We start from the raw sequence: 27598 nt of genomic DNA, 5'->3' as shown, positions 1-27598 counted from the left end.
ACAGTAACGAGCGCACGCATTGCTGTGCCTGCCCTGGCCACACCGCATGGTGCGCTGACCCGTCTCATACGTGTTTGCTGGTTAACGATGTGCCGCACACTGGGAGTCGGGGCGTTGCGCTCCTGTTGTTGCCCCTTGAAAATTGCGCTCATGGAGCAGGGTACATTTGCTTACAATGTGTTTATTTCTTTTCTCAATCACAGCTCACCCCCTCAGCCTTCCTCAGGGAAATGTCCCTGACCACGGAGCAGAGACTGGCCACCACGCGAGAGGGGCACCCGCCACAGATCATTCAACTGCTTGACATGAGCGAGACCACCCATCAGAAGGTGCCGTACTCCTTGGGTTCGGGGGGGATGGGAGTAAAGTCCATCAGCTCAGAGGGAGCACAATGTATTTGGTTCATTTCTTACTAATTACATCCCCTACTCGGCAGCCACTAGGCCCTCTCTAACCTAATAAACAAGCATCAGACACAGGGGCTCGGAGGAAGGTCACGGGGGCTTTCATTTGCCTCGTTTGCCAGATAATCCAGGCTACAGCCAGTACGTGATGGGCCAGCTCTCTCCTGACTTGTGAATTCATTTGACCTTAGTGTTCGGCCGTGGACATGGACCAAGCCCTGTTCCAGCCTTTCCCCTCGGAGATTGTCTTCCAGAATTACACTCCTTGTGAAACATACGAAGTGCCACTGGTTTTGAGGAACAGTGACAAGGTGAGCCTGCGCACAGTTACCCCTCGTAATTACCCCTGGTAATGTTTGTTACCGTGGATTTTGTCACTGATTTTGTGCATGGCAGGTGCCACGGCTGGTGAAAGTCATTCAGGAGAATTCGCCCTATTTCCAAGTTATCAGCCCCAATGATGTGTGTCACAAGGTGGCCCCGGGGATGGAGTCTACTTTCCACGTCCTGTTCACCCCAGAAGAGAACAAGGTAAAGTGATTAGGTGCCCGTGGCCGGCCGTTCTGTGTGGCTGGTGTGATGGTGGGGATTCCAGTGTCCACGTTCCCATCTGCTGCCCAATCCCAGTCAGCTGCCACATCGAGGGCCCTCAAACGCCTTCCACAGGTCTTGCATCGCGCTTAGGGTGATATGGAGGTGGCTGCGCTGACCTGCGCCGCGTGCAGCACCGGAGCGTTTCTGATATGTTTCCCTGAGCGCAAATAACGCCCGGACCATGGTCCCCTCCTGACTAGAAATGCCAGCGTGTACAACACGTACCACAATAAACGGAGCACTGCATGGTCACGACACGTGCGGTCAGGCTGACCTGATTCATACATCTCACGGTACAGACTTGGTCTGATTAGTCGCTGTTGTGCCGGATTTCTCGCGGTCAGTGTGCTGTTATGTGGTATAGTGAGAATCGTGGCCCCTGAGCGAAGTGACTTCTCTGGATAATGTGCCCTTGTGTCGGCTCCCGCTGCCTCCTCCTCTCCACGGCCCCATTAGTGTGGCCTTTTGTGGCAAGCTCTTCCACCTCCCGCTGAAAGCTCTGTTCCCTTTATTATGGTACATGAATAGAGAGGGCCCGATCGTCTTCTGATCGTGGCGGCACACAGCACTGCGGGGGGTTTGGAGAGGCAGCGTCTTTAGAGATATATATATATATATAACATCTTTTTCAGCGATGGCCTTTGCCTGCGGCTGTGAAATACCCGGCTGCAGCTTTGTGCAGCTTTTTTGTCCTGGGGTTTGATGGTTTATTATAGTCACGCGCAGCGGGGTCTCTTTATGCGCAGGAAGAGCTTCTGGCCTGGGACAAACCCATATCATCCGGCTGCAGCAGACCTCTGAAATACCGCAGCTGCTGCAGAATCTCTTGGGAGACGGACAGCTTCTCGGGATCTTCTGCAGCAGCTGCGGGTTTTCATGGGTCATTGTCCGACCGCGCGGCAGCCGCACTATTCATCCATTTGACTCCTATTCGCGTCTCCACAGGACTATTTCCATGAAGTCATCTGTATTACTGAACGGGAGAAGTTTGTGGTTCCCATCCGGGCGACTGGGGCCCGGGGCCTGTTGGATTTCCCGGATGAAATCAGTTTCCAGATCTGCCCAATAAAGTACAACTCCCAAAAAACCCTTCTGGTGCGAAACATTGGCAACCGAGATGCCTGCTTCTGGCTCCTTACTCACAGGTATTAGAGACACGGACCGCGATGTCTGCCACACTCATGTCTGCCCGCTCATTCTCACACTTACATTAACCACGATAATCGCATGTAGCAATCAGTCTGTGACCCCAATACCTGTAACTCTTCCCATTACACACCAGGTTGCAGTCACTCGGCCCCCTCGAACGGGGCGACACAAGGCTGTTTTAGTACGTGGTCTGTATGTAACCCTGGTCTCTGGGACGAATGTTCCCTTCCTCAGGCCTTTCTCGGTGGAGCCGGTGTCGGGCACATTGGCTGTCGGAGAGAGCATGCAGGTGACGGTGGAGTTTCAGCCTGAGAAGGCGGGGGATCACTCGCAGGCCCTGACACTTCACTATGACACAGGTAAATACGGCGCCGAGGAACAGGCATTCACCATTCTCTGTATCCACCCAATCCGGGGTTCGTCGTTTGCAATTTGCCGGTGCGAGGTCACATCAGTCTCACGCTGACCTCTGCCCTGAGTTCCCGGCTGCCACTTGCCTTCAGACTGTGTGTTGGCAGAAGGGCTTGGTGTAACGTGTGGAAATGAACAGCCTGTAACACGCTTAGCGGGGTAAACCTGTTAGAAAGCCTGACACATGCTAACTGGGCACTTGCTCATTTTGCTCTACCCTGAGCCATCCCCAGCTGTCAGAATGGACGGCTTGCTGATCATGTGACCCGTTAGCCATTTAGGTGAGCCGGCAGGGTGTCCCCGGCCCGGAGTAAACATGTAAATCTTTACGGATTTGGTGCTTTTGGTGGGTGTTTAGTAACGAGCTTAGTCATTTGAATCAGGGGAAGCCCACTGGCCCTGGGTGCCCGAGACAGACTGAAGATGTGGAGGCCGGGTTAGGATGTGGACGCCGGGCCCTCGATGTGGCACAAACCCATTTTTCTCTTTATCTCCTAGGAGAGGACATTAGTGTCAGTTTGTATGGAGCAGCCACTGATGCCAATGTGCGGCTCGACAAGAATTCCCTGATGATAGAAAAAACATATATTTCATTGGCCAATCAGAGGACGATCAGCATTGTCAATCGCAGTGACATCATCACTCACTTCCGCTGGAAAGCCGTTGCTACCCTTCAAGAGGAAGAGCAGCAGAAGTCCAGGTGAGCGTGACTGGGATGGCAGCCATCTCTACTTTGACATGCCGACACCCGTTCACTAAGATCGGCGATGAATGGGTTAACAAGTAGTGGTGAAATGAGTAAGGAGCGTGGTAATTGGGCCAGTGTTTGCCTGGAGGGGGCACAGCTCAGAGAATCTTCCACTCTTCTCAATATTTAATCACATTAGCTAAAGATGAATAGTCTTGTGCTGAAGAAAGCACTTTGAGAACAAACTTGCGCAGGACACGCAGGGAGTGCGCTCCGTGTCCTGTCCGTACTTAGTGACAGGGCGACCTCATTTCATGTCCACGAGTTTTTTGGTCTATATTGTTACAGAGGCTTTGGGCCGAAAGGGCTTTATTGGTATATTTTCCCCTGCGTTGTCCATTAAAAACCGAGAGATGATGAGGGCGCAGCGGCCCACTGTGTGGCCAGGAAATACCTGCTGCTGATTGGCCGGATAACGGCCTGCTTGCAATGCATCGTTACACAATCTGCCCCTCAAAGGGCATTTATTCTTACTGGGGTAGAGTGCACGCTCCGTGTTTCTTTCGGCCCTGAGCTGTCGTCTTTGCTTTATACGCAGATTGTGTTTGGATCTCCGCGCAGAAGAAGACGAGCAGATGGATCACTTTCTGGAGGAATGCAGCGCAGAGCCCTCTCTCCGTGCGCGCCTCTCCCTTCTCAGCCGCAGCTTCCAAAACCGCCGCAGGATGGTACAGGATGACGCCATGCTGTTTACCGATGATGTGTTCCACATAGAACCCACAGTAAGGCTGCCATATCCAATAGATATATAGATATAGATAGATAGATAGATAGATAGATAGATAGATAGATAGATAGATAGATAGTTCTAAGCACCAGTTCGTGGACATTGATATGCCCTCCAAATGCCCCTCCGTTTAATAGATCTGCCCTTACTCTGGGGTGCACACGACACAATGAACCACATACAAGACAAGTCCTTGAACAGTAAACAGCTTCACACAGCAGCTTGTGTCGGTCTGTTACCCGTGGCGTGTTATTCTGTCACAACATGATACACGGCCACCTGCCCCACCGGGGCATACCGGGATTCCCTGGAGTACATGTGTGTGTTCTTAGTAACTGGAGGCCTCTCCGCGTATTCAACTACGAAAAGACTGACTCGGTTAAGCAGGCCGATTTTGGCTCCTCTCCTCTTTCAGGATCTCCCCATATGGTCACAGGCAAACCTGGTGAACATTGGTCGATGTGTGCCCTGAAAGCCTGCCTTGCTGGGTTCTTGTTCATTAGATATTCCTCATGCATAACTAGGCAGCATATGCCACATGTACCGTGTCTGGCGTGTATGTGCCCCAGTGAGACGGGGTGGCCAGGCTGGGAACGACAGGCCTGTTAACCTCACAATTCCTACAATGATTTGTCCGCATTAGCTGTTGGGGAATCTCTGACATGTTTCACCGTTTCCCCCGTTTATCTCGTGTTTCTGCCCACAGGAAGGAGATGTTTGGCCAAACTCATCTGTGGAGGTCAGAGTTCTCTTCAGGCCCCAGGAATCCAAGATATACCAGCGCACTGTCTATTGCGACATAACAGGTACCGCGTAAAGCACACGCGTGTAGATTATTGTGCCCGTATGATTACGGAATAAGTTACACGTAACCATCCTATACATGTTACAAGAGGAGTGACGTGAATGGGTAACCATCTCGGCATTCATGCCATCCTCAGGTCGAGAGACGCGTCTTCCCCTGCGAATCCGAGCTGAAGGTCTAGGACCGAAGCTGCGCTTTAACTTTGACCAGCTGGATGTTGGGAAAATCTTTGTTGGCTCCCTGCACAGCTATGAGGTGACCGGGAGCGGGGGGCACGTGCTGCATGCGCTGAGATGCGCTGCCATAGAGAATGTCAGAGGGGTCCCGGACGCGAGCGAGGGGCAGAGACTGGTGGGGTTGGGGGGGCGTATGACATACTGTTCTTTCTTCATCTTCTGTTCTTTGCCCCATCAAAGGTTATCCTGACAAATCAAGGAGCGATTGATGGAATTTTCACGCTGGTTCCTCCCAGCGCCGCAGGGGGTTCCTTCTTCACATTTGACCCCAGCGAAGGCATCATTCTTCCAGGCGGACACCAGGCCATCCAGATATCTGTCTGCGGTGGGATTGTGGGGGAGTTCCGCCAGGAGTTGTGCTTCTCTGTGGACGGGTCTCGGGAGGCCCTGGCGCTGACAGTGAGGTATACGAGTCTATACGAGCTGAGTTTATTTATCGCTCTCTGTAGGTTTGCATTATGTGTAAGTGGCGCTCTGCGTCTTCTTTAATAACGTTTGGATAGCGAGTGTCTTCTCTCTGAAACCTCTCTGTGTCCCCAGGGGCTGCGTGATTGGACCCACATTTCACTTCAGCGCCCCCGCTCTGCATTTTGGAGATGTCTCTTTTGGTGAGTTATGGCTGGGCACGGGAAATCTGCCAAACCCCAAACCAGCTATCAAACCCTGGTAAAGGAACACAAGCGGCAGAAGAGTTTTTGGCGATCCTTTGTTTGTCGTGTCTGGGTGACATCTTGTTGCAGGGCTCAGAATTGATCCTAAGGATTAACTCATGTGTTTGTTTTTCAGGGTTCCCACAAATATTGACCTGTTCACTTAATAACACCTCGCTGGTACCCATGACGTTTAACCTGCGCGTCCTGGGCGATGGTAGCGGAGAAGCAAGCATTGCAAGTTCCACTCAGGTTCTCCATGAGAGGAGCTCGACCTGGAGCGGAGCGTCCATCCAAAGCCCAAGACCTCGAGAGTTCTCCATCTCTCCCTCCCGGGGCACCATCCGGTCCCAGGGGTCCTTAGACATAGAGGTACGGTGCTGTGTGATATAGTATACCTGCCCGCGGCGTGGTCTCTTACTGACCTGAAATACCACGCCGTGTATTCCAAGCACTGCTTCAGTGGCTGGACCGTTTTCTACGGTGTCATTAACCCTTCAGTGTGTCACTTCCTCCCTTCTTTTCATTGGTCACCCCCCAGTAATTCACTGTGTTACAGCAGGGTGGCCAGCATCTGAAACACGTGTTTGAGCTGGACATCGGTTACGTGAACAGATATCACATGTGGCCAGATGAGAGTTTGAATGTGAAGTGGCAGCTTCCCACCATATGCCGCCCCAGGGCGAGCGTTTCCATCGTATGAGATGGCGCAGGCAGGCCGCTGCGCACCTTTCTATCTCGCTGGTAGATCATTAGACGCATTACTCTGTGTTTCACTCACACACTGCCCTCCGGCACGCAGGTGCTCTGTGTTCGCGTGTCTCCGTGTTCAGTGCTCTGATGAATTAGTAATGGCCGCTACGTTTGGTCCAAGCTGCTGCTTCTAACATTTCATTCCCTGCAGTCAGCGTTTTGTAACAGAGGTGAGAGCAGAGTCCAAATTCAAATATATTCCCCGGGTACCGGTTACATATCCATACCACGTTCAGCTCTTTACAGATATATTCCCCGGGTACCGGTTACATATCCATACCACGTTCAGATCTTTACAGATATATTCCCGGGTACCGGTTACATATCCATACCACGTTCAGATCTTTACAGATATATTCCCGGGTACCGGTTACATATCCATACCACGTTCAGCTCTTTACAGATATATTCCCGGGTACCGGTTACATATCCATACCACGTTCAGCTCTTTACAGATATATTCCCGGGTACCGGTTACATATCCATACCACGTTCAGATCTTTACAGATATATTCCCCGGGTACCGGTTACATATCCATACCACGTTCAGCTCTTTACAGATATATTCCCGGGTACCGGTTACATATCCATACCACGTTCAGCTCTTTACAGATATATTCCCGGGTACCGGTTACATATCCATACCACGTTCAGCTCTTTACAGATATATTCCCCGGGTACCGGTTACATATCCATACCACGTTCAGCTCTTTACAGATATATTCCCGGGTACCGGTTACATATCCATACCACGTTCAGCTCTTTACAGATATATTCCCCGGGTACCGGTTACATATCCATACCACGTTCAGCTCTTTACAGATATATTCCCGGGTACCGGTTACATATCCATACCACGTTCAGCTCTTTACAGATATATTCCCCGGGTACCGGTTACATATCCATACCACGTTCAGCTCTTTACAGATATATTCCCGGGTACCGGTTACATATCCATACCACGTTCAGATCTTTACAGATATATTCCCCGGGTACCGGTTACATATCCATACCACGTTCAGCTCTTTACAGATATATTCCCCGGGTACCGGTTACATATCCATACCACGTTCAGCTCTTTACAGATATATTCCCGGGTACCGGTTACATATCCATACCACGTTCAGATCTTTACAGATATATTCCCCGGGTACCGGTTACATATCCATACCACGTTCAGCTCTTTACAGATATATTCCCCGGGTACCGGTTACATATCCATACCACGTTCAGCTCTTTACAGATATATTCCCGGGTACCGGTTACATATCCATACCACGTTCAGATCTTTACAGATATATTCCCCGGGTACCGGTTACATATCCATACCACGTTCAGCTCTTTACAGATATATTCCCCGGGTACCGGTTACATATCCATACCACGTTCAGGTCTTTACAGATATATTCCCCGGATACCGGTTACATATCCATACCACGTTCAGATCTTTACAGATATATTCCCCGGGTACCGGTTACATATCCATACCACGTTCAGCTCTTTACAGATATATTCCCCGGGTACCGGTTACATATCCATACCACGTTCAGCTCTTTACAGATATATTCCCGGGTACCGGTTACATATCCATACCACGTTCAGCTCTTTACAGATATATTCCCGGGTACCGGTTACATATCCATACCACGTTCAGCTCTTTACAGATATATTCCCGGGTACCGGTTACATATCCATACCACGTTCAGCTCTTTACAGATATATTCCCCGGGTACCGGTTACATATCCATACCGCGTTCAGCTCTTTACAGATATATTCCCCGGGTACCGGTTACATATCCATACCACGTTCAGCTCTTTACAGATATATTCCCGGGTACCGGTTACATATCCATACCACGTTCAGCTCTTTACAGATATATTCCCCGGGTACCGGTTACATATCCATACCACGTTCAGCTCTTTACAGATATATTCCCGGGTACCGGTTACATATCCATACCACGTTCAGCTCTTTACAGATATATTCCCCGGGTACCGGTTACATATCCATACCACGTTCAGCTCTTTACAGATATATTCCCGGGTACCGGTTACATATCCATACCACGTTCAGATCTTTACAGATATATTCCCCGGGTACCGGTTACATATCCATACCACGTTCAGCTCTTTACAGATATATTCCCCGGGTACCGGTTACATATCCATACCACGTTCAGCTCTTTACAGATATATTCCCGGGTACCGGTTACATATCCATACCACGTTCAGATCTTTACAGATATATTCCCCGGGTACCGGTTACATATCCATACCACGTTCAGCTCTTTACAGATATATTCCCCGGGTACCGGTTACATATCCATACCACGTTCAGCTCTTTACAGATATATTCCCGGGTACCGGTTACATATCCATACCACGTTCAGATCTTTACAGATATATTCCCCGGGTACCGGTTACATATCCATACCACGTTCAGCTCTTTACAGATATATTCCCGGGTACCGGTTACATATCCATACCACGTTCAGATCTTTACAGATATATTCCCCGGGTACCGGTTACATATCCATACCACGTTCAGGTCTTTACAGATATATTCCCCGGGTACCGGTTACATATCCATACCACGTTCAGATCTTTACAGATATATTCCCCGGGTACCGGTTACATATCCATACCACGTTCAGGTCTTTACAGATATATTCCCCGGGTACCGGTTACATATCCATACCACGTTCAGCTCTTTACAGATATATTCCCCGGGTACCGGTTACATATCCATACCACGTTCAGCTCTTTACAGATATATTCCCCGGGTACCGGTTACATATCCATACCACGTTCAGCTCTTTACAGATATATTCCCGGGTACCGGTTACATATCCATACCACGTTCAGATCTTTACAGATATATTCCCCGGGTACCGGTTACATATCCATACAACGTTCAGCTCTTTACAGATATATTCCCGGGTACCGGTTACATATCCATACCACGTTCAGCTCTTTACAGATATATTCCCCGGGTACCGGTTACATATCGATACCACGTTCAGCTCTTTACAGATATATTCCCCGGGTACCGGTTACATATCCATACCACGTTCAGATCTTTACAGATATATTCCCGGGTACCGGTTACATATCCATACCACGTTCAGATCTTTACAGATATATTCCCCGGGTACCGGTTACATATCCATACCACGTTCAGATCTTTACAGATATATTCCCCGGGTACCGGTTACATATCCATACCACGTTCAGCTCTTTACAGATATATTCCCGGGTACCGGTTACATATCCATACCACGTTCAGATCTTTACAGATATATTCCCCGGGTACCAGTTACATATCCATACCACGTTCAGATCTTTACAGATATATTCCCGGGTACCGGTTACATATCCATACCACGTTCAGCTCTTTACAGATATATTCCCCGGGTACCGGTTACATATCCATACCACGTTCAGCTCTTTACAGATATATTCCCGGGTACCGGTTACATATCCATACCACGTTCAGATCTTTACAGATATATTCCCCGGGTACCGGTTACATATCCATACCACGTTCAGCTCTTTACAGATATATTCCCCGGGTACCGGTTACATATCCATACCACGTTCAGCTCTTTACAGATATATTCCCGGGTACCGGTTACATATCCATACCACGTTCAGATCTTTACAGATATATTCCCCGGGTACCGGTTACATATCCATACCACGTTCAGCTCTTTACAGATATATTCCCGGGTACCGGTTACATATCCATACCACGTTCAGATCTTTACAGATATATTCCCCGGGTACCGGTTACATATCCATACCACGTTCAGCTCTTTACAGATATATTCCCGGGTACCGGTTACATATCCATACCACGTTCAGATCTTTACAGATATATTCCCCGGGTACCGGTTACATATCGATACCACGTTCAGCTCTTTACAGATATATTCCCCGGGTACCGGTTACATATCCATACCACGTTCAGCTCTTTACAGATATATTCCCCGGGTACCGGTTACATATCCATACCACGTTCAGATCTTTACAGATATATTCCCCGGGTACCGGTTACATATCCATACCACGTTCAGATCTTTACAGATATATTCCCCGGGTACCGGTTACATATCCATACCACGTTCAGATCTTTACAGATATATTCCCGGGTACCGGTTACATATCCATACCACGTTCAGCTCTTTACAGATATATTCCCGGGTACCGGTTACATATCCATACCACGTTCAGATCTTTACAGATATATTCCCGGGTACCGGTTACATATCCATACCACGTTCAGGTCTTTACAGATATATTCCCCGGGTACCGGTTACATATCCATACCACGTTCAGATCTTTACAGATATATTCCCGGGTACCGGTTACATATCCATACCACGTTCAGCTCTTTACAGATATATTCCCCGGGTATCAGTTACATATCCATACCACGTTCAGCTCTTTACAGATATATTCCCCGGGTACCGGTTACATATCCATACCACGTTCAGATCTTTACAGATATATTCCCCGGGTACCGGTTACATATCCATACCACGTTCAGCTCTTTACAGATATATTCCCGGGTACCGGTTACATATCCATACCACGTTCAGCTCTTTACAGATATATTCCCGGGTACCGGTTACATATCCATACCACGTTCAGCTCTTTACAGATATATTCCCCGGGTACCGGTTACATATCCATACCACGTTCAGATCTTTACAGATATATTCCCGGGTACCGGTTACATATCCATACCACGTTCAGATCTTTACAGATATATTCCCCGGGTACCGGTTACATATCCATACCACGTTCAGATCTTTACAGATATATTCCCGGGTACCGGTTACATATCCATACCACGTTCAGCTCTTTACAGATATATTCCCTGGGTACCGGTTACATATCCATACCACGTTCAGCTCTTTACAGATATATTCCCGGGTACCGGTTACATATCCATACCACGTTCAGCTCTTTACAGATGTATTCCCGGGTACCGGTTACATATCCATACCACGTTTATGTTTGCAGGTCACCTTTTGTCCCAACCATGTGAAGAAGTATGAGCTGGCCCTTGTGGTGGATGTGGACGGCATTGGAGATGAAGTTTTAGCCTTGCCCATCACTGCCAGGTATTTCACATACGCACGCGTGGCCGGTACACAAGTCCTCACCGCAGACCACGCTGCAGGCTCTGTGTCTTCATCGCTCTGTTCCTTCTGAAGGTGTGAGATCCCATCGCTGTATGTAGAGGACCCTGCAGTGAGGTTTGGCCGCTGCTTTCTCCAGCACCCGTATCAGAGAACCGTCACTCTGACAAACCCCGGCGACCTACCGGGATGTTACGGCCTCCTGCCACAGGTACGCGAGTCGAGGCGGTGTGGGCATTTGGGCAGATGATGAGATAAAAGTCGTTTAGAGGGATTAGAGGAAGGATGGCATGTGGGATGTTGGCAGAAGTGCAGCAGAATGACGTGCTATGGTGGAGGTCCTGTGTTTTTTCTGTAGTGACAGCGCTGTTGGTTTTGTATTAATGACAGTATGTTTCTGCGCAGGAGCCGGCCGGCACAGCCCCCGTGCGCTATTACAGCTCCATGCCCCGCGGGGTGATAGAGCCTCACAGCAGTGTGGAGCTGCCCATTATCATAGAAGCTCAGGAGACTGGTGTCCAGAGTGCCAGAGCTCATATCTGGGTATTTGGGCAGGTGGAGCCCCTACTGGTAAGTGTCACCCCCCAAAATCTCTGTGTATGATTGGATAAAGAATAACTATTTCCGTGGGACTTTCACTCCAAAGTCACGCTGGCTCCTGTTGCATAAGACCAGTAAACCCTTATGCAAGCTCAGCTGGAAGGTAGTCTGTTGGTTACGGGCCAGGAGAGGATACCCAGCAACCTGCCACGGGTTCTCCACTGCAGCTCTTGCCGGTAGGAGTAAGGTGAAAAGAGATCATTTCTGTATGCTTCGGCTATCTTTATTGGCCCTTCAAATCCGTAGATCTGCTCAGATGGCTTGTGTCCTGGTCTCACGGATGTCCTCTAGTTGTGGCCCCTTGTAGTCTGATTGTTCACACCGATAAGTATGACTTGTGCTTCTCGTGGACAGGAGCTGCGTCTGCTGTGCACTGGAGAAGGCCCTGTTGTCCATGTCTGTCCCAGCGAAGCGGATTTTGGGAATATCCAGGTTCTGACGGATGTTTCCAAGACTCTAGTCCTGAGCAATCAGTCACCGATTCCTGCGTCCTTCCACGCGGCCACGGTAAGCAAAACACGGGCGAGATGACAAGCTGCTCACTGCATGTGACTGAGCTGCTTTAGTGTGTGATACCACACATAGTGGGCCATCATACGTGTGTGATGTAACATGCTAAGGAGCTTTCGCCCATTGCAGTGGATGCAGCTGCCCTGATTAGTCAGTCAGGTGGCTGGACGAGTGATATATTCTTACTGTAATTAGTCACCAGGCAGGCCGCATGGAGTCCCCCCAGAGGCTCTGTGTCTCTCTCAGGCAGTTGGTATCCTCCATGTTTGTGCAGTCTGCATCTGTCTTAGACAGTTGGTATCCTCCATGTTTGTGCAGTCTGCATCTGTCTTAGACAGTTGGTATTCTGGTGTCTCACACTGTGCCCTGTTACTGACTGTCTCTTCCTGCAGACACGCAAGCGGTCTCTGTGGCGCATTGAACCCAGCTCCGGCGAGGTACCCCCTGAGGGGAAAGTGCATCTAACACTCGTGGCTCATCTGGACGATACCGTCAGCTTCACAGATACGCTGCAGCTGGCCATCGCAAACAGCAGCACCTACCACATCCCGCTGCGCGCCGTCGGCATCGGGACCACCATAGTCACTGACAGAACGTTTGCCCCGCTCCTGGACCTGGGAGCTCACTTCAGGTAAGAGCTGCCGTGTCAGCCTTACAGGATCGGTGGTTTGGCGCTGTGGGTGTGGCTGCGGAGTAAACCTGGGATTGGTTTTGGCGCAGCAGGTATGGGTGGAGGCTGTCAGTCTGTGATTGGTTTTGGCGCAGTAGGCGTGGCTTATGGTGTTACAGTATATATACACTGTATTTAGGGCTAGATGGTAGAGAGAGTGCTGCACGCGCGTCTCCGGTGACAGTGGAAAATGTAAGAGAGGTGAGTGCACGCAGGGCGATGCCCGGCCGCCCGTGTCACCGAGTGAATAGATTCGGGTTCCGCTTCTCCTCTTCAGTGTCTTTGTTTGCAGCTTCATGTGACACCAGCGGCATTGTGTGTTGGATGAAAGCTTCATACTGTGCAGAGCACTTGCTGGCAACCGAATGCCCTGATCAGCTTGCACATGCCACCTGACCCCTGTGTATCTGGCGTGACAGGTAGACAGATAGTTAAGCGTGAGATGTGATCCCACCATGGCCGCCTCTTCATGTACTGCTGGTGCTTTGTACTGGTTTCCCCGGCTATCAGCGCCTTTGTTCCGTGTCTTGCTCCGTATAATAGCAGACAGGGGGAGATAACATTATGGTAACTCCATCCAGGCGGCTGCAGTAACACGAGACTCCGAGGAGAGAGTGACCGCAGCATGGCACCACGAGACCTGCTCACGGAGCTCACATGCCTTTCTAACAATTATGTCCCAGCCCGGGGAGCTGAGTCAGTACAGACGAATCTGACGGCTTTTCCTAAAATCAGTGCCACGGCCAGAGGCCTCTGTCTCCTTCCCCTCTACCCATGAAGCCTCGCTGTATGGCAACGCTTGGGAAGACCCTCCTGTCTTCATTCCCACTTATTTTACCAGATGTTATGTGCGCATGGAGTGTGCGGGGCCCTAATTAACGTGTATATTACATTTCTTGAGATCTGTTTCTCCTGCTGATTATTTTCACTTTAGCACTAAACTCACTGATAAATGGCGGCGTCAAATAGTGATTTTCAGCCCACGTGTGTACCTTGTGCTGGCTCTGTGTGTAGCCAGGGTGGCCAGTGACCCAGGCTTATCATTGTGTCTTGTTACAGTGCTGGACCCTGCCACTATCGCTTCACAATGACTAACCGCGGACGCCGCACTCACCAGCTCTACTGGATGACGGAGGGCTTCCCTCAGTTCCGCAGGCGCCCTCAGCTACCCTCCATCATTCCAGAGCCCCTGGGCCCTGTCTTCAAACTTCACCCTTCCCGCATGGAGCTCCATCCAGGCCAGAGCATTGATGTCCTGCTGGAGGGCTCCTCAGACCTTCCCAAAGTGAGTAAAGCTATACACCTGTGTTGGTTGGGTTATACACCTGTCCAGTTACCCCACTGTTGGTTGGGTTATACACCTGTCCAGTTACCCCACTGTTGGTTGGGTTATACACCTGTCCAGTTAGCCCACTGTTGGTCGGGTTATACACCTATCCAGTTGCCCCACTGTTGGTTGGGTTATACACCTGTCCAGTTGCCCCACTGTTGGTTGGGTTATACACCTGTCCAGTTACCCCACTGTTGGTCGGGTTATACACCTGTCCAGTTGCCCCACTGTTGGTTGGGTTATACACCTGTCCAGTTACCCCACTGTTGGCCGGGGTATACACCTGTCCAGTTACCCCACTGTTGGTCGGTTATACACCTGTCCAGTTACCCCACTGTTGGCCGGGGTATACACCTGTCCAGTTACTCTGTGTTGGCCGGGGTATACACCTGTCCAGTTACTCTGTGTTGGCCAGGGTATACACCTGTCCGTTAACCCTGTGTTGGCCGGGGTATACACCTGTCCAGTCCCCTGGTAGAAGAATTGCTTTTCCCTGTGAATGAATGTAGATCATCTGGCCTGGAGGCTGCTGTTATGGTTACTTTTCTGCACACTGGGTTAGTTACCCCGCTCAGGGGCCGTGGTGTACAGTGTGATAGTCTTTTACATGCTTGTGACAGGTGGTGAAGGAGAGACTGCTGGGACAGGCCATCATTGGGAAGCAGTCAGGGAAGGAGAAGATCATGGAGGTGGATGTGATCTGCCAATTCGTTGCTCCCATCCTGCATCTCTCGACCAAGAGACTTCACTTCTACGTGGAGAAGGTGATAGACGCTCTGCTTCCGCGCACACAACGTTATATTATATAATGATCCTAGGAGTTCCCTGCCCTGCCTGACTCCCCACTACTTACTACTAAAACCCATCTCAAAAACCGACCCCCTCTCCACACCATCAAGAGCTCCACACCCCCCTCGCCTCAATCAAACCATCCTCACCCAGGCAGCCTTTCTCCTTGTGTCTTATTCCCCTCACCCTCCTAACAGATTGTAAGCTTTTAGGACCAGGACCCTATCCTCCTTTTTAGCAAAATGTCTTAATGTGTGTTATTGTTTTTGCCAATCCCATACATGTGCAGTTTTGATGAAATTGCCCCTATTTGTATGGAGGCAGGAAGGGGTAGATATTTTTTATGTTCTTAGTCCAATGACAGACAGTGGTTTGGCTTTTTTCAGCGACCTGATGATAGTCTGGAACAGAAGTACCAGCCCCTGACACTGAAAAACATCTCGTCTCTGCCCCTCACCATATTCCTGTCTCTGAGACCCCCATTCTCTGTCTGCTGCAAGGAGACACTACAGCCAGTGGACACAGAGGTACTGGGAGCGCACGTCGCTGGGGACACATCATCTGCATAGGTTGATCTCCTGGCCAGAAATCAAAGGGCAGCTGGTATTTAGCAGGTTATTGTCTGGGAAAGCACATCGCGCAGGGACTCCTTTATGGCTTTCAGACGTGTGGAGTCCACGTGGCTGGAAACCACGGGGAATAGCGCTCTGTGATCACATGCAAAGAGGAATACATTGGTCTGGAGAGCAGGTTCCTGCATGTTTGAGTCTGATAAATCTAACAGAAATGATGGTAACACATTCCGTGTTCCTTCCCCTTTGCAGACAGCCCAGATTCTGGGTGTTGGAGAGGAGACAGAGCTGACTGTAAGATTTGACCCGACTTACATCCACGATCTGAGGAGCCAAGTGGCCGAGGAGATTTTGACGATCAGATTTGCTGAGCACCCTCACACCGACTCCGTGTCGCTCCAGGGAGAGGTGCACTTCCCCAATCTCAACTTCACTTCTACCCATATCAACTTTGGGTGTATTTTAAACAACACTGAGACCGCCAAAGAGCTGGAGATCACCAACTGCAGTCCATGTCCCGTCCATTACCAATGGCTCTACCAAAAAGAGAACTGCAAGATTAGGTATTAAAAAGAGGGTCCCAAATTACAATGTCATCGTCGCTGTAGATTAATCCTGTTTATATGTCTCTTGGAATAACATCAAAATAGGTACATTAATAGCCATTATGGTGTGTTTATTAGGACTAAAATAACAAGTAGTAAGACAGGTCCTGTAGAGTAACCTGAAGTGAAGAGACTCCGGGTGGAGTAAAGTGAGGTGGACAGGGTCCTCATGGAGTGACTTGGGGGTAGAGAGGGCGCTGGTGGAGTAAAGTCTGGTGGACAGGGTCCTCATGGAGTGACTTGGGGGTAGAGAGGGCGCTGGTGGAGTAAAGTCTGGTGGACAGGGTCCTCATGGGGTGACTTGGGGGTAGAGAGGGCGCTGGTGGAGTAAAGTCTGGTGGACAGGGTCCTCATGGAGTGACTTGGGGGTAGAGAGGGCGCTGGTGGAGTAAAGTCTGGTGGACAGGGTCCTCATGGGGTGACTTGGGGGTAGAGAGGGTGCTGGTGGAGTAAAGTGAGGTGGACAGGGTCCTCATGGAGTAACTTGGGGGTAGAGAGGGCGCTGGTGGAGTAAAGTCTGGTGGACAGGGTCCTCATGGAGTAACTTGGGGGTAGAGAGGGCGCTGGTGAAGTAAAGTCTGGTGGACAGGCTCCTCATGGAGTAACTCGGGGGTAGAGAGGGCGCTGGGGGAGTAAAGTCCACTTGTACATGTTATGCAGTCTGAAAATAGATGTTTTAATACATTTCTTGATGATTCCACAGTACGAATAAATCACAAATGCCAGAAAAGAAAGGTCTGCATTCTATCCAAACCCATGTGGAGGATCCTGAGCAGAAGGTATGGCTGCTGGTTCTCCAGCTTGGAGGGATCACTCCATATCCATGAGGAATTGTACAGTAATCAGCGACTGTGCTGTTCTTTTAAAAATGATCTATTTGCCCTCTCCACCACCCTGTGCCTTCAAGCTTCCGTGTCTCTGCGTGGACCTCCTGAACACGCTCATTATTGTGTTTCTGCAGGACGCAGTGCCATACATTGGAACAGATGGGCTTTCCGAGGGTCCCTCAGCTGTCTCCGGACCTCCAGGAGAAGAGCACACGGTGACGGGGGTGGAGGAGGTGAGGTGGCCATGGCTCTCAGCGCTGGATCACCAGTAGAATGTTGATGCACATTAGTGGATTGTGCCAGTAACTGCACAGCGATTCGTCTCTTGTGTCTCCGTCCACAATGAATAAGAAATAAGAAATAATCTAGTCGTATTATCCCAGGAGAAAACTGTGCCTGTAGCTGAAGTTTTGGTGCTGATTATTCTTTGCCCCATCAGGTGTTCGACATCCTTCCTCTGTTCGGGACCCTGCAGCCAGGAGAGAGCCAGACCGCGAGCTTCACGTTTTATGGTCATGCTGGCATCCGTGCACACGCAGCGGCTCTGTGTAAGGTGCACGGAGGTCCCACCTACGAGATCAGCCTTCAGGGAGAGGCCTCGCTTGTCCGTTACACGCTAAGCGCGATGGACATAGACTATGGCGCGCAGGTACAGGCATCCTGATATCGACCCAGGGTTACAGTTTAAGAGTGGGCTGTTTATAAATGGATGATAACCCAGAGGAGGCGACGCAGTGCATGTCACCAGATCGGTGCGCCACTAACCTCCTTGCGTCTTTCTGCAGCTCTTTGATAAGGTGGCCGAGGCCGACATTGTCCTCCGTAACACGGGACTCGTCAGCTTCCCATTCAGCGTGACTAACGCCAGCGCGGAAAGTGCAGCAAGTCTCAGGCCTGGGAAGCCGCTAGTGCAGCCACTGAGTGTAAGTGCCCTCTCATCCATTTGGGGCACCCCGTTCACCTCCTGCTCTGTTGACTTGTGGTCCTGAGAGACCAGCATGGTAGTGGCTATAGTCTGTGTCTGCTTTCAGGGCCACGTTCCTGCTGGTGGGGAGGAAATCTTGAAGGTCTTTTATTTCCCGGGGGTCCCAGAGGCATTCCATCAAGTCATCCAGCTGCAGGTGGCCCATCTGGAGCCTGAAAATATTACTCTTCGAGGGAAAGGAGTCTTCCCTAGAATCTACTTGGATCTTCCACGTAACATTAATGGTACGAGTCCCAGGAGCTATTTGCCTGCACTCTTCTGTCATATTGTCTCTTCTTTTTATTTGGAGGATGCTTATGTTCCCCCACCTGCTGTAATTGTCCGCCTGTGCTTCTAGAGAATGACAAGCTTCAGGCCTACGTAGAAAAGGCTCGCGAGAAGATACAAGACACCTTGACTAGTGGCTCTTTCCCAGAAGCGAACACAGAGTCTCCTCGAGAGGCATCTCATTCTTCCGTAAGACACCGAGCACTTCTCTCCCATCAGTCTTTGTGTCCCCTGATTAGCGGTCATCCGTTCTGTGTGTGTGCGGAGGTGTTCTGCGCGGGTGCGGTTGTGTCGTTGGTGACAGTCATGCTGTGTTTTGCAGACAAACACCCTGCTGCTGAGGGAGGTGGAGAGATTGCTCATGCAGGAGCATGCGACAGAGCAGCTTGCACTGGAGTCCAGCGATGGGACCATGCGCAGGCTTCACAGGTGATCAAAATGACACCACCAATTCTCGGGGCACTTTTATTTAGAAACAATGTGTTTTCCTCACGTTTTTACCTTCTTTGTTGAGGCAAACATCCTATTACATCATTAAGAGCCCTTCTCTGTCTGACATGTGGTTGTGTCACATGCTGCGTGAATGCCAGCTCCTCTGCGTGATTGTCAGCTCCTCTGCCCGCCTGGCTCTTTTTACAGCATATTCTTGCCTGTTTCTAATACTTCAGCAAATTTCTCTGTACCTCGTTACAGCCGTCTATGCTTCTAGCATGTGGCCAGCTATAATAATATGTTAGCCTTTCACACTCAATGGGTTTGTGATGATGTATTTCAGGGCCTTACTGCCAGATTACCTCTTGGATTTTGGCTTTGTAATTCTGGGAGACGTCTGCACGCGCACTGTCAAAATTAGCAACAGCGGACATTGCCCTGTGTCCTTCCGTGCGGACCGGCGTGGGCTAGCCGGTACAGGTAAACCGTTACTGGGATCTGACGGGCGCGCTGACTCTGTGTTTGGGGTTTGACATTAATATCCGCCGCCTGTTGCGTGTCTGAGCAGGATTCACCACGGAGTTAGACCGTGTAAAGAACCTTCCATGCTATCAGACGGAGACTTTCCAGGTGAAGTTCGATCCCAGAGGCGCTAACCTCGGTGTCGGGCCTGTGGACGTGGTGATGCCAATCCAGGTGCAGTGTTTAGAATTTGCCTTCCCTTCCCCTGTTTGATTTGATAATGAACGTATTAATTATATGCGCATCAAGTACGGGTCATTTTCCGTCTCTTCCCTCGGTAATGTGTTTACTCATCTCTCTTCCCATGGCAGGTGATCGGAGGCCCCGCGTTCCCCGTAAGGCTCAGGGCATGCGTGACAATACCGTGTCTTAGCGTGTCCAGCGACATCGTGGACTTTGATCCCGTACAGTGTGGCCAGTGTCAGATCAGATCCTTACAGCTGTGCAACCAGTTCTCTGTGCCGTGCGAGTGGACGGCGATGAGACAGGAGAATGAAGCCAAGGTATCAGTGTGTTCCCTCAATGATAAAATCATTGAGAGGTAAAGCTCGGGACGCGCTGCTGAGTGCTGAATGTGGCCTTGCTACACGTGGCAGCCGTGTTTTTCATGCGTGCACACATGCTTTTCCCCATATGCGCTGCAGGTAGACAAACACACTCCAATGCATCTCCGCAAGAAACAGCGCCAGGACACAAAGCCAGGAGCCGCCGTCTTTGAGATGATTCCAGCTTCAGGCGTGCTCCTTCCCGGACAGAAGAAGAACGTGGAGATTAAATTTGTTCCCCAAGAGGAGGTAAGTCTCTCTGAGATGAGGATGGACAGGGGGAAGGGTCACAGTGTTACACACAGAACGGTGGGTCACCATCCACGGTGAGCTTAGCTGAGCTTCTTAGAAGGAACACGTTGTCAGATGATCACGCTTGAAGCAAGCCGGGCTTCTCTGCTTTCCTGTTCCGGTCAGTTTGTCTTCTATTTGCCTGCCTTGTGCGTTCTCAGAAGCTGTACAGGCAGCGTGTGGTGCTGCAGCTGGCGCAGAGCAGCCACCGTCTCATGATCCACGTCCAGGGTCAGGGCTTGGAGCCGCAGCTGGAGTTTTCGCCCTCGGTGGTGGAGCTGGGCCCGGTCCTTCCGTTCAGCCCTGGGGAAAGCATGGATATTCTGGTGAGGAACCCGTGCAGTTTCCCCATAGAGTTCTATTCTTTGGAGATGGACAAGCAGTACCGGGAGGAAGAGAAGGTTAGTACAGAGAGTCCCGGCTGCCTCTGAATCCAGCATTTTTCTGTAGCAATGTTACCCATCAATTTAAAAGCTGCCAACTGACGTGGCTCGTCGGGTGCAGGTACTTGCAATGCTGAAGAGCTACGATGCTCAGAATACCCTGCTGCTCCCTCCACGACTGCCGGGAGAGAGGCTGCCCAGGGAAGTCCTGGACTTCTATGAGGAAAAGAAGAGGCTGCTAGAGGACAACAGGGAAGCAAGACTTCTGGAGAGAGGTAATCGTACCAGCATCCAACTGCCTTCCTAGCTGGGGGGGTCCATTTACTGCAAGCAGTCACTGGTTACAGGGAACAGCTCCGTTTACCGGAAGCGCCGTCCAGTTAGTGTCTTTTTCCTAAAATGTAGCCTCCAGGGTGGGAGATGGTGGCAACTGCGCTTCTATCTTCTATGTGTGACTTGTTCTAATCTACCTTCCAGGTGTCGGAGAGGACACTGAAGAAGACCCAGCATCTGACACGGGACAGAATCCCAATCTATCTGGATCCCAGCGCTTACCCTCTGCCGCCACCGGTGGGGAGAGCCATTCCTCCAGAGGAGACGGCAAGTTGGAAGATGCTGGAGAGGACCCGGCGAAAGGCCCAGGTGAGCAGCGTCGCTGTGGTGAACGATGGACTAGGGAGCGAGTGGGGCTCTATCAGGGCCTCTGCTAATGCACTGTTATAGGGTGCTCAGATTTTCTTATCTCTCCTTCCTGGTTTTCCACAACGCGTTCCTGATTTTACTGTTTGCACATCTGGGAAAGGGGGGGCTCCGCTAATCGGTCAGTGTTTTGCAGGAGAAAAGGTTTTGGTCAGCAACGGCGGCACCAAGGTGGCAGTCGGGGAGCTGGAGATGAACCCAGTCTCCCAGGCCATTGCCAGGCACTTGGGCATCGATACCAGCGTTGAGGGCCGAGCAGCAAGTTACCGCAGGGGTATTGCAATCATTGTGCACGGAGCACCTCTTACTGGTGAGTTGTAGTATAACCGAGGCTTAGCCAATGCTGCAGGGAATGGCCACCGTTAGCCAATGCTGCAGGGAATGGCCACCGTTAGCCAATGCTGCAGGGAATGGCCACCGTTAGCCAATGCAGCAGGGAATGGCCACCGTTAGGCAATGCAGCAGGGAATGGCCACCGTTAGGCAATGCTGTAGGGAATGGCCACCGTTAGCCAGTGTTGCAGGGAATGGCCACCGTTAGCCAATGCTGTAGGGAATGGCCACCGTTAGCCAATGTTACAGGGAATGGCCACCATTAGCCAGTGCTGCAGGGAATGGCCACTGTTAGGCAGTGTTGCAGGGAATGGCCACCATTAGCCAGTGCTGCAGGGAATGGCCACCATTAGCCAGTGCTGCAGGGAATGGCCACCATTAGCCAGTGCTGCAGGGAATGGCCACCGTTAGGCAGTGTTGCAGGGAATGGCCACCGTTAGCCAGTGCTGCAGGGAATGGCCACCGTTAGGCAGTGTTGCAGGGAATGGCCACCGTTAGCCAGTGCTGCAGGGAATGGCCACCATTAGCCAGTGCTGCAGGAAAATGGTGGAAGTTTCTAAAGAAGGAGATTACACCTACGGGTAGGAAAAGAGGGGGCCGAGTTTCCCAGTTTTATATAATTGCAGCTGCTCAGCCGCTAGGGCCTCTGATGGATTTTGCATTGTGTTCTGTCTTCTTTAGTGGCTGCACCACTGCTGTACCGGTGCTGTACCGGTGCTGTACCTGGCCTGTTGAGGCTGCATAAGTCTGCAGGTTGCGAGGCTGCATTATGGCTTCTTTTCCTTGTTTGCTGTAGGGAAGTCCTCTGCCGCGGTGGCTTTGGCTCAGCACTATAATACTGCCTGCCTGTCTATTGACTCTGTGGTGGTCGAAGCCATTTCTGACAGTAACAGCCCTACTGGTCTAAAAGCAAGAAAACTCTGCTCCAAAGCGGAACAGACTCAGCGGCAGGTAGAAGAGGCAGGTGAGAAAGCGGGTGATCACTTGGTGCCGGAGCGGGATTTTGGGACCCCTGATATACCTCGGGTGTCGTAGTCACGTGTAGCGACTCACGTGTGTATGCCAGATGGTTTCTTTTAGGAATGAATTGTTGACGTTGTGCAGAAACGTGTTTGTCGTGGACGTGTAAGGCTCTCTATCATTGCCATGCTTTGCTCCAGCTTCCCAGGCAGCAGAGGTCGGTGGTCAACCAAGACTTAGTGTGGAAGCCTTAGCCAAACATACAGCCGAGGGAGGCCAAGGGGCAGAGTCTAAAGTAGCTTCTCAGTCCGTTATCTCAAGAGGTAACCGAGGTAGCCTGATGGCCACTAAAGGGAAGTCAGAGAGCCACCTAGTGCAGGGAGCCAAGCAGCAACACCTGTCTGAACCGGGGGGGTCTCAGGTAAGAGTTGTCCTCCAGGCCTTCTTCTCCACTCATTTCTGTGCTTGTTTTGTGTTTTATGTATGTTTATTTGATTGTCTGTCCCCAGGCCGGGAGTTCCCCTCTCCCAGGAGGTCGTGCTCAGCGGCGGCTGAGTGTGAGTGCCAGTGTAGGTGGTGAAATGGGTCTGATGAGCTGTGTTCTGCCAGAAGACCTGCTTCAGGATATATTGAGTGAGAGGCTGCAGGTAAAGAGATGTTACCAGCCCTAATACCAGAGCAGGAGCCTGATTTGGGGCGGTCTGCACGCGGCCCCCCTGGGCTGCTGCATGCTCACCATGTACTCTCTTCTGGCAGATATATGGCCCTGCGATAATATCCATTCCTTATGCCCATCTTTCAGTTAAACGACTGTTTTCGCGGGGTAGTGTTTGACGGCTTGGATACCCTGTTCGCCCGGAATCCTTCATCTGCCCTTCAGATTTTGTTGAAAGCTCTGAATAATCGAAGACACATATATCTGATCAACCTCCACCAGGATTACTCTGCCATGAAGTCACGTGAGCTCGCACACAGACAGCGCAAAGGTATTTCAGGCTGTCTCTTAGTCTGCGTGTGCGTGGAGGCCGGCTCTTGGCTTGCGCGTGCGTGGAGGCCGGCTCTTGGCTTGCGTGTGCGTGGAGGCGGGCTCTTGGCTTGCGTGTGCGTGTGCGTGGAGGCCGGCTCTTGGCTTGCGCGTGCGTGGAGGCGGGCTCTTGGCTTGCGCGTGCGTGGAGGCGGGCTCTTGGCTTGCGTGTGCGTGGAGGCGGGCTCTTGGCTTGCGTGTGCGTGGAGGCCGGCTCTTGGCTTGCGCGTGCGTGGAGGCCGGCTCTTGGCTTGCGTGTGCGTGGAGGCCGGCTCTTGGCTTGCGCGTGCGTGGAGGCCGGCTCTTGGCTTGCGCGTGCGTGGAGGCCGGCTCTTGGCTTGCGCGTGCGTGGAGGCGGGCTCTTGGCTTGCGTGTGCGTGGAGGCGGGCTCTTGGCTTGCGTGTGCGTGGAGGCGGGCTCTTGGGTTAGGGTATATATTTATATATAAATTTATATATTTGGTGACTTCCTGTTTCCGTGTTGTAAAAGAGCAGGAAATACTGCGCGCCCTGGCCATGGAGAAAGCTCTGATGGAGGAGATGGACGAGGAGGAGTATGAGAACCTTCCTGCTGATAAGCGATCTCGTATTGATGAGCTGCGGCTCCAGGCTCTACGGCAGCGGAAGGAAAGGTCTGTCCGGATGAACTCATGTCCGAAGTCACCCGGCGCATGCAGACAGGAGCGCTGGGACCACAAGTGTACAGATGATTCTGACACAAAATGATAGATCAGAGCAGTTCCCATGGAAACCAGTGCTTTGTCCCTGCTGATTGCCCCCTCTTCATGCTGTCCCCAGCCTCTGCGTGAGATTGTTAATAGTGTATGTTGCTGTATGTTGTGGTGAAAAGGACACCGCGACGGCGAATCCAATTCTCTCTGTTTTATTTGGCTAAGGGGTTTATATCGGCCCTTATTATCTGTTTATCACCGGTTCGCTGATGGCCATTAAGGCTGCTGATTGCAGCGCCTGGACTTACAGCGGGGTCTTATGGACTGCGGGGGACGCTAACTGTGTGTCCTGACACAGGGAGAGCGAGGAGCGCCTGGCGCGGGAAGAGCGCGAGCGGAGGATGCAGGAAGAGCTGCTAAAGCAGAGAGAGGAAGAGGAGCTGAGGAAGAAAATGCGCAGAGGAAAGAGCCGAGATTCAGGCAAAGAAGAGACTGGGGGCAAAAAGAGCCAAATGGGCTCCAAACAGGTAAAGAGCTCAGTGTCACGGCGACAGCAAACAATATCCACAGACAAGTTGTAACGACCCCAGCCGCTCTTGTGCGATGTGCTTCCTCATTGTGTGCACGCCGTGAAATGACCGCCTGCTCACAGTTTTAGCCCTTTTGTGAGGCTCGGCGGATGCCTGATCATACTCAACATGGCGGGTCGTATTAGCGATCCAATGTGTTCCGCTGTGGGTATCGTTCCACTAGTCCTGGTGAATCCATGACGCTTCACTAGCCCTTAAGCATAGCGCCCTGCCACTAACAGATAACTTGTTTCTCTCCCCAGGTGATCGGCACACACACCATGAAAGCCGACCCACGCTTAGACTCCGGTCTAGAGAGGAAAGTGTCGCTCAAAGAACGCCCCGAGTCTGTACTCAATGAAGGTGATGACCCCGGTAAGAAGAGAAGGAATAGGGACCCTCTACAGCTTGTATCAGTACAGAACGATCTGGAGAAGGACTCTCACGACGAGACCGACAGACCACTGATCCAAAGATTTAAAAGCTACGAGTCCTGTCAGAGGGACATTCTGCACATCCTGACGTTCTGGGACCGCGTGCAGGGGATCCTTCTCACCCCCACAGCTACGGATGACGCTCAGCGCGAAGGAGAAGAACATGCCACGGAACGCCAGGCTCCTTCCGGGAAGAAGTACCGTAAGGATCGAGAACGTCAAGCAGAGAAGGAGCGTCAGGAGAAAGAGAAAGCAGACAAGGAACGCCTAGACAGGCTTAGAGGAATGGAAGGGACTGCGGGAATACCGTCCGCCCTGGAGTGCGAGGCACAGGAGCAGCTGGACGAGCTGAAGCCCGAAGTCGGAGTGCCACACTTTGATTTCCAGATAACGGATCCCTGTGAACCAAGTGGCAATAAAATTCTGCAGAGCGGGAAGTTACCTTCTGCAGAGGAGGTGAGCGAAAGACGGGTCAGCGTCCGCACCGATGTGACAGATGTATATCACAGAGATCGGTATTACAATGACCATATAATCTGATTTCTTTTGCCAGATTCTCGATGGCCTTGGATTGGGCCCTTCGGGTCCCCCACTTCCTCCTCCTTGCTTGTTCTCAGTGATCCCGTTCCCAGAAAGACGGGCTGCGTCCACTGATCTGGAGACCCTCAGCCATTTCGCCTTCGTTGCATCTTCTCCTGATGATCCGAATGTTATCATGGGAGAAAAGCAGGAGGCAGAGCCAGAGGCAGAGCCGGCACTCCCTCTCCCCATGCTGAAGGTGAGGGTCATTATCCCAGGGAGACAGAACCTCTGTGGCGACATCGGCTTCAATGCGTTTGCTCTCCATCTATACAGGAGGAACAGCTGACCCCGACTAAAGGCCGAAGCAAGAAGGACAAGTCGGCAGACATGGGTCGTGAAAGCCAGAAAGATAAACGCAGGCCTGCCTCTCTGCGCAAGAGCCAGCAGCCTGTGGACAGCCATTCCCCACCTCCTGACACCCGGACCCCCCTTTCCGATGTGGACCAGGGCAGCACCGCCGGAGAGGGTCTACCGGGGAAGCTGCTGCGGTGAGGTTATAGCCGGGCTGGGGCGAGAGGCTTTATCGGCTGAGGAACGGTCATACCCATCCTTGTCCGTAATGTCTTTGTTTCACACCAGACTGGGCATTTTCCGCTGGGTGGTTCCTGCTGGAGGAGACGTTACTCTGAGAATCCACTTTGACTCAAAAACCGTCGGGAACTTTGACCAAACTCTGAACTTTGAGCTTGTCGGGACCCGTCGTAGATATTCGCTTTACTGTCGGGGAGTCTGTGCCTTTCCAGCCATCAGCCATGATCCCAGGTGAGTGCAGACTCACGGCCAGAGAGCCTCTTACTTACCAAACCCTGCGAGCTGCGCAGCAGTACAGACAGCTCCACGGCGCCCTTCCATTCACTTCTGTGCTTTGTAACGTTGCCGTATCGTCGTTTAATTTGCAGGGTGGTCTTTCCTCACGTCAAGAAGGACGTAAAACCAGACGACGTAGTTCAGAAGAAGTTCATTGTGAGCCGAGGAGTCTTTGAATTTGGTCCCTTGCTCTGCGGAAAATCCAGAGAAAAGTGAGTAGAGGGGCCCGTCCTTCTGGGGCTATAGTATGGCATTTTATGAAAACACTTTCACATTAATACAGCAGACGAGTCAGATACGCCGCGTGCATACACAGTACTGCGCGGCGCGTGCCATGCAGCCTGTGCCGGCTCAATCCCCGGTACTGTAAAGGGATCGGTACTGGGGAGATCGGAGGTTTCTCTTGTAGCTGGCCGTAGAGCGGTGAAGCCCCGGGGGTCCTGCCCAGAGTCCCCCCGACCATCTGCCTTAGACCTGGAGCAGGGCCCCGTAACCGCAGCTTATTTCAGAAAGCTTCACGTTTAATCGCTTTGAGTAATAGCTTGTCGCGTAGCTTTAGACGGTTTGAA

At 51.3% G+C, this 27598-nt stretch overlaps 1 protein-coding gene across 1 annotated transcript in view; it reads left to right on the top strand.

The window, feature by feature from the left end:
* LOC149299368 (axonemal central pair apparatus protein HYDIN-like) overlaps positions 1-27598 on the top strand; it is a 45294-nt gene that overhangs the window by 1188 nt on the left and 16508 nt on the right. Inside the window, exons 4-50 of the mRNA XM_089486368.1 lie at positions 204-329; positions 596-715; positions 801-935; positions 1944-2143; positions 2382-2506; positions 3057-3258; positions 3845-4028; positions 4740-4839; positions 4975-5093; positions 5255-5478; positions 5615-5682; positions 5861-6096; positions 11506-11606; positions 11700-11835; positions 12030-12194; positions 12579-12731; positions 13127-13365; positions 14464-14689; positions 15355-15498; positions 15910-16065; positions 16348-16658; positions 17404-17479; positions 17608-17760; positions 17967-18176; positions 18313-18450; positions 18559-18736; positions 18850-18968; positions 19102-19208; positions 19555-19691; positions 19780-19907; positions 20045-20236; positions 20378-20527; positions 20731-20970; positions 21074-21227; positions 21430-21594; positions 21755-21961; positions 22780-22970; positions 23161-23364; positions 23453-23590; positions 23746-23929; positions 24457-24598; positions 24996-25164; positions 25470-26096; positions 26194-26418; positions 26496-26710; positions 26802-26984; positions 27122-27241. Of these exons, the coding sequence (XP_089342494.1) occupies positions 204-329; positions 596-715; positions 801-935; positions 1944-2143; positions 2382-2506; positions 3057-3258; positions 3845-4028; positions 4740-4839; positions 4975-5093; positions 5255-5478; positions 5615-5682; positions 5861-6096; positions 11506-11606; positions 11700-11835; positions 12030-12194; positions 12579-12731; positions 13127-13365; positions 14464-14689; positions 15355-15498; positions 15910-16065; positions 16348-16658; positions 17404-17479; positions 17608-17760; positions 17967-18176; positions 18313-18450; positions 18559-18736; positions 18850-18968; positions 19102-19208; positions 19555-19691; positions 19780-19907; positions 20045-20236; positions 20378-20527; positions 20731-20970; positions 21074-21227; positions 21430-21594; positions 21755-21961; positions 22780-22970; positions 23161-23364; positions 23453-23590; positions 23746-23929; positions 24457-24598; positions 24996-25164; positions 25470-26096; positions 26194-26418; positions 26496-26710; positions 26802-26984; positions 27122-27241 (8222 nt within the window). The remainder of the gene's footprint in view (positions 1-203; positions 330-595; positions 716-800; positions 936-1943; positions 2144-2381; positions 2507-3056; positions 3259-3844; positions 4029-4739; positions 4840-4974; positions 5094-5254; positions 5479-5614; positions 5683-5860; positions 6097-11505; positions 11607-11699; positions 11836-12029; positions 12195-12578; positions 12732-13126; positions 13366-14463; positions 14690-15354; positions 15499-15909; positions 16066-16347; positions 16659-17403; positions 17480-17607; positions 17761-17966; positions 18177-18312; positions 18451-18558; positions 18737-18849; positions 18969-19101; positions 19209-19554; positions 19692-19779; positions 19908-20044; positions 20237-20377; positions 20528-20730; positions 20971-21073; positions 21228-21429; positions 21595-21754; positions 21962-22779; positions 22971-23160; positions 23365-23452; positions 23591-23745; positions 23930-24456; positions 24599-24995; positions 25165-25469; positions 26097-26193; positions 26419-26495; positions 26711-26801; positions 26985-27121; positions 27242-27598) is intronic.

The sequence above is a fragment of the Sceloporus occidentalis genome, unplaced genomic scaffold (genome assembly GCF_023333645.1).
Source record: "Sceloporus occidentalis isolate IW3139 unplaced genomic scaffold, rSceOcc1.0.p SCAF_29, whole genome shotgun sequence".
NCBI classification, from domain to species: Eukaryota; Metazoa; Chordata; class Lepidosauria; order Squamata; family Phrynosomatidae; genus Sceloporus; species Sceloporus occidentalis.
The sequence above is the reverse complement of the archived record's forward strand: the minus strand, read 5'-3'. Positions and strand labels throughout refer to the sequence as shown.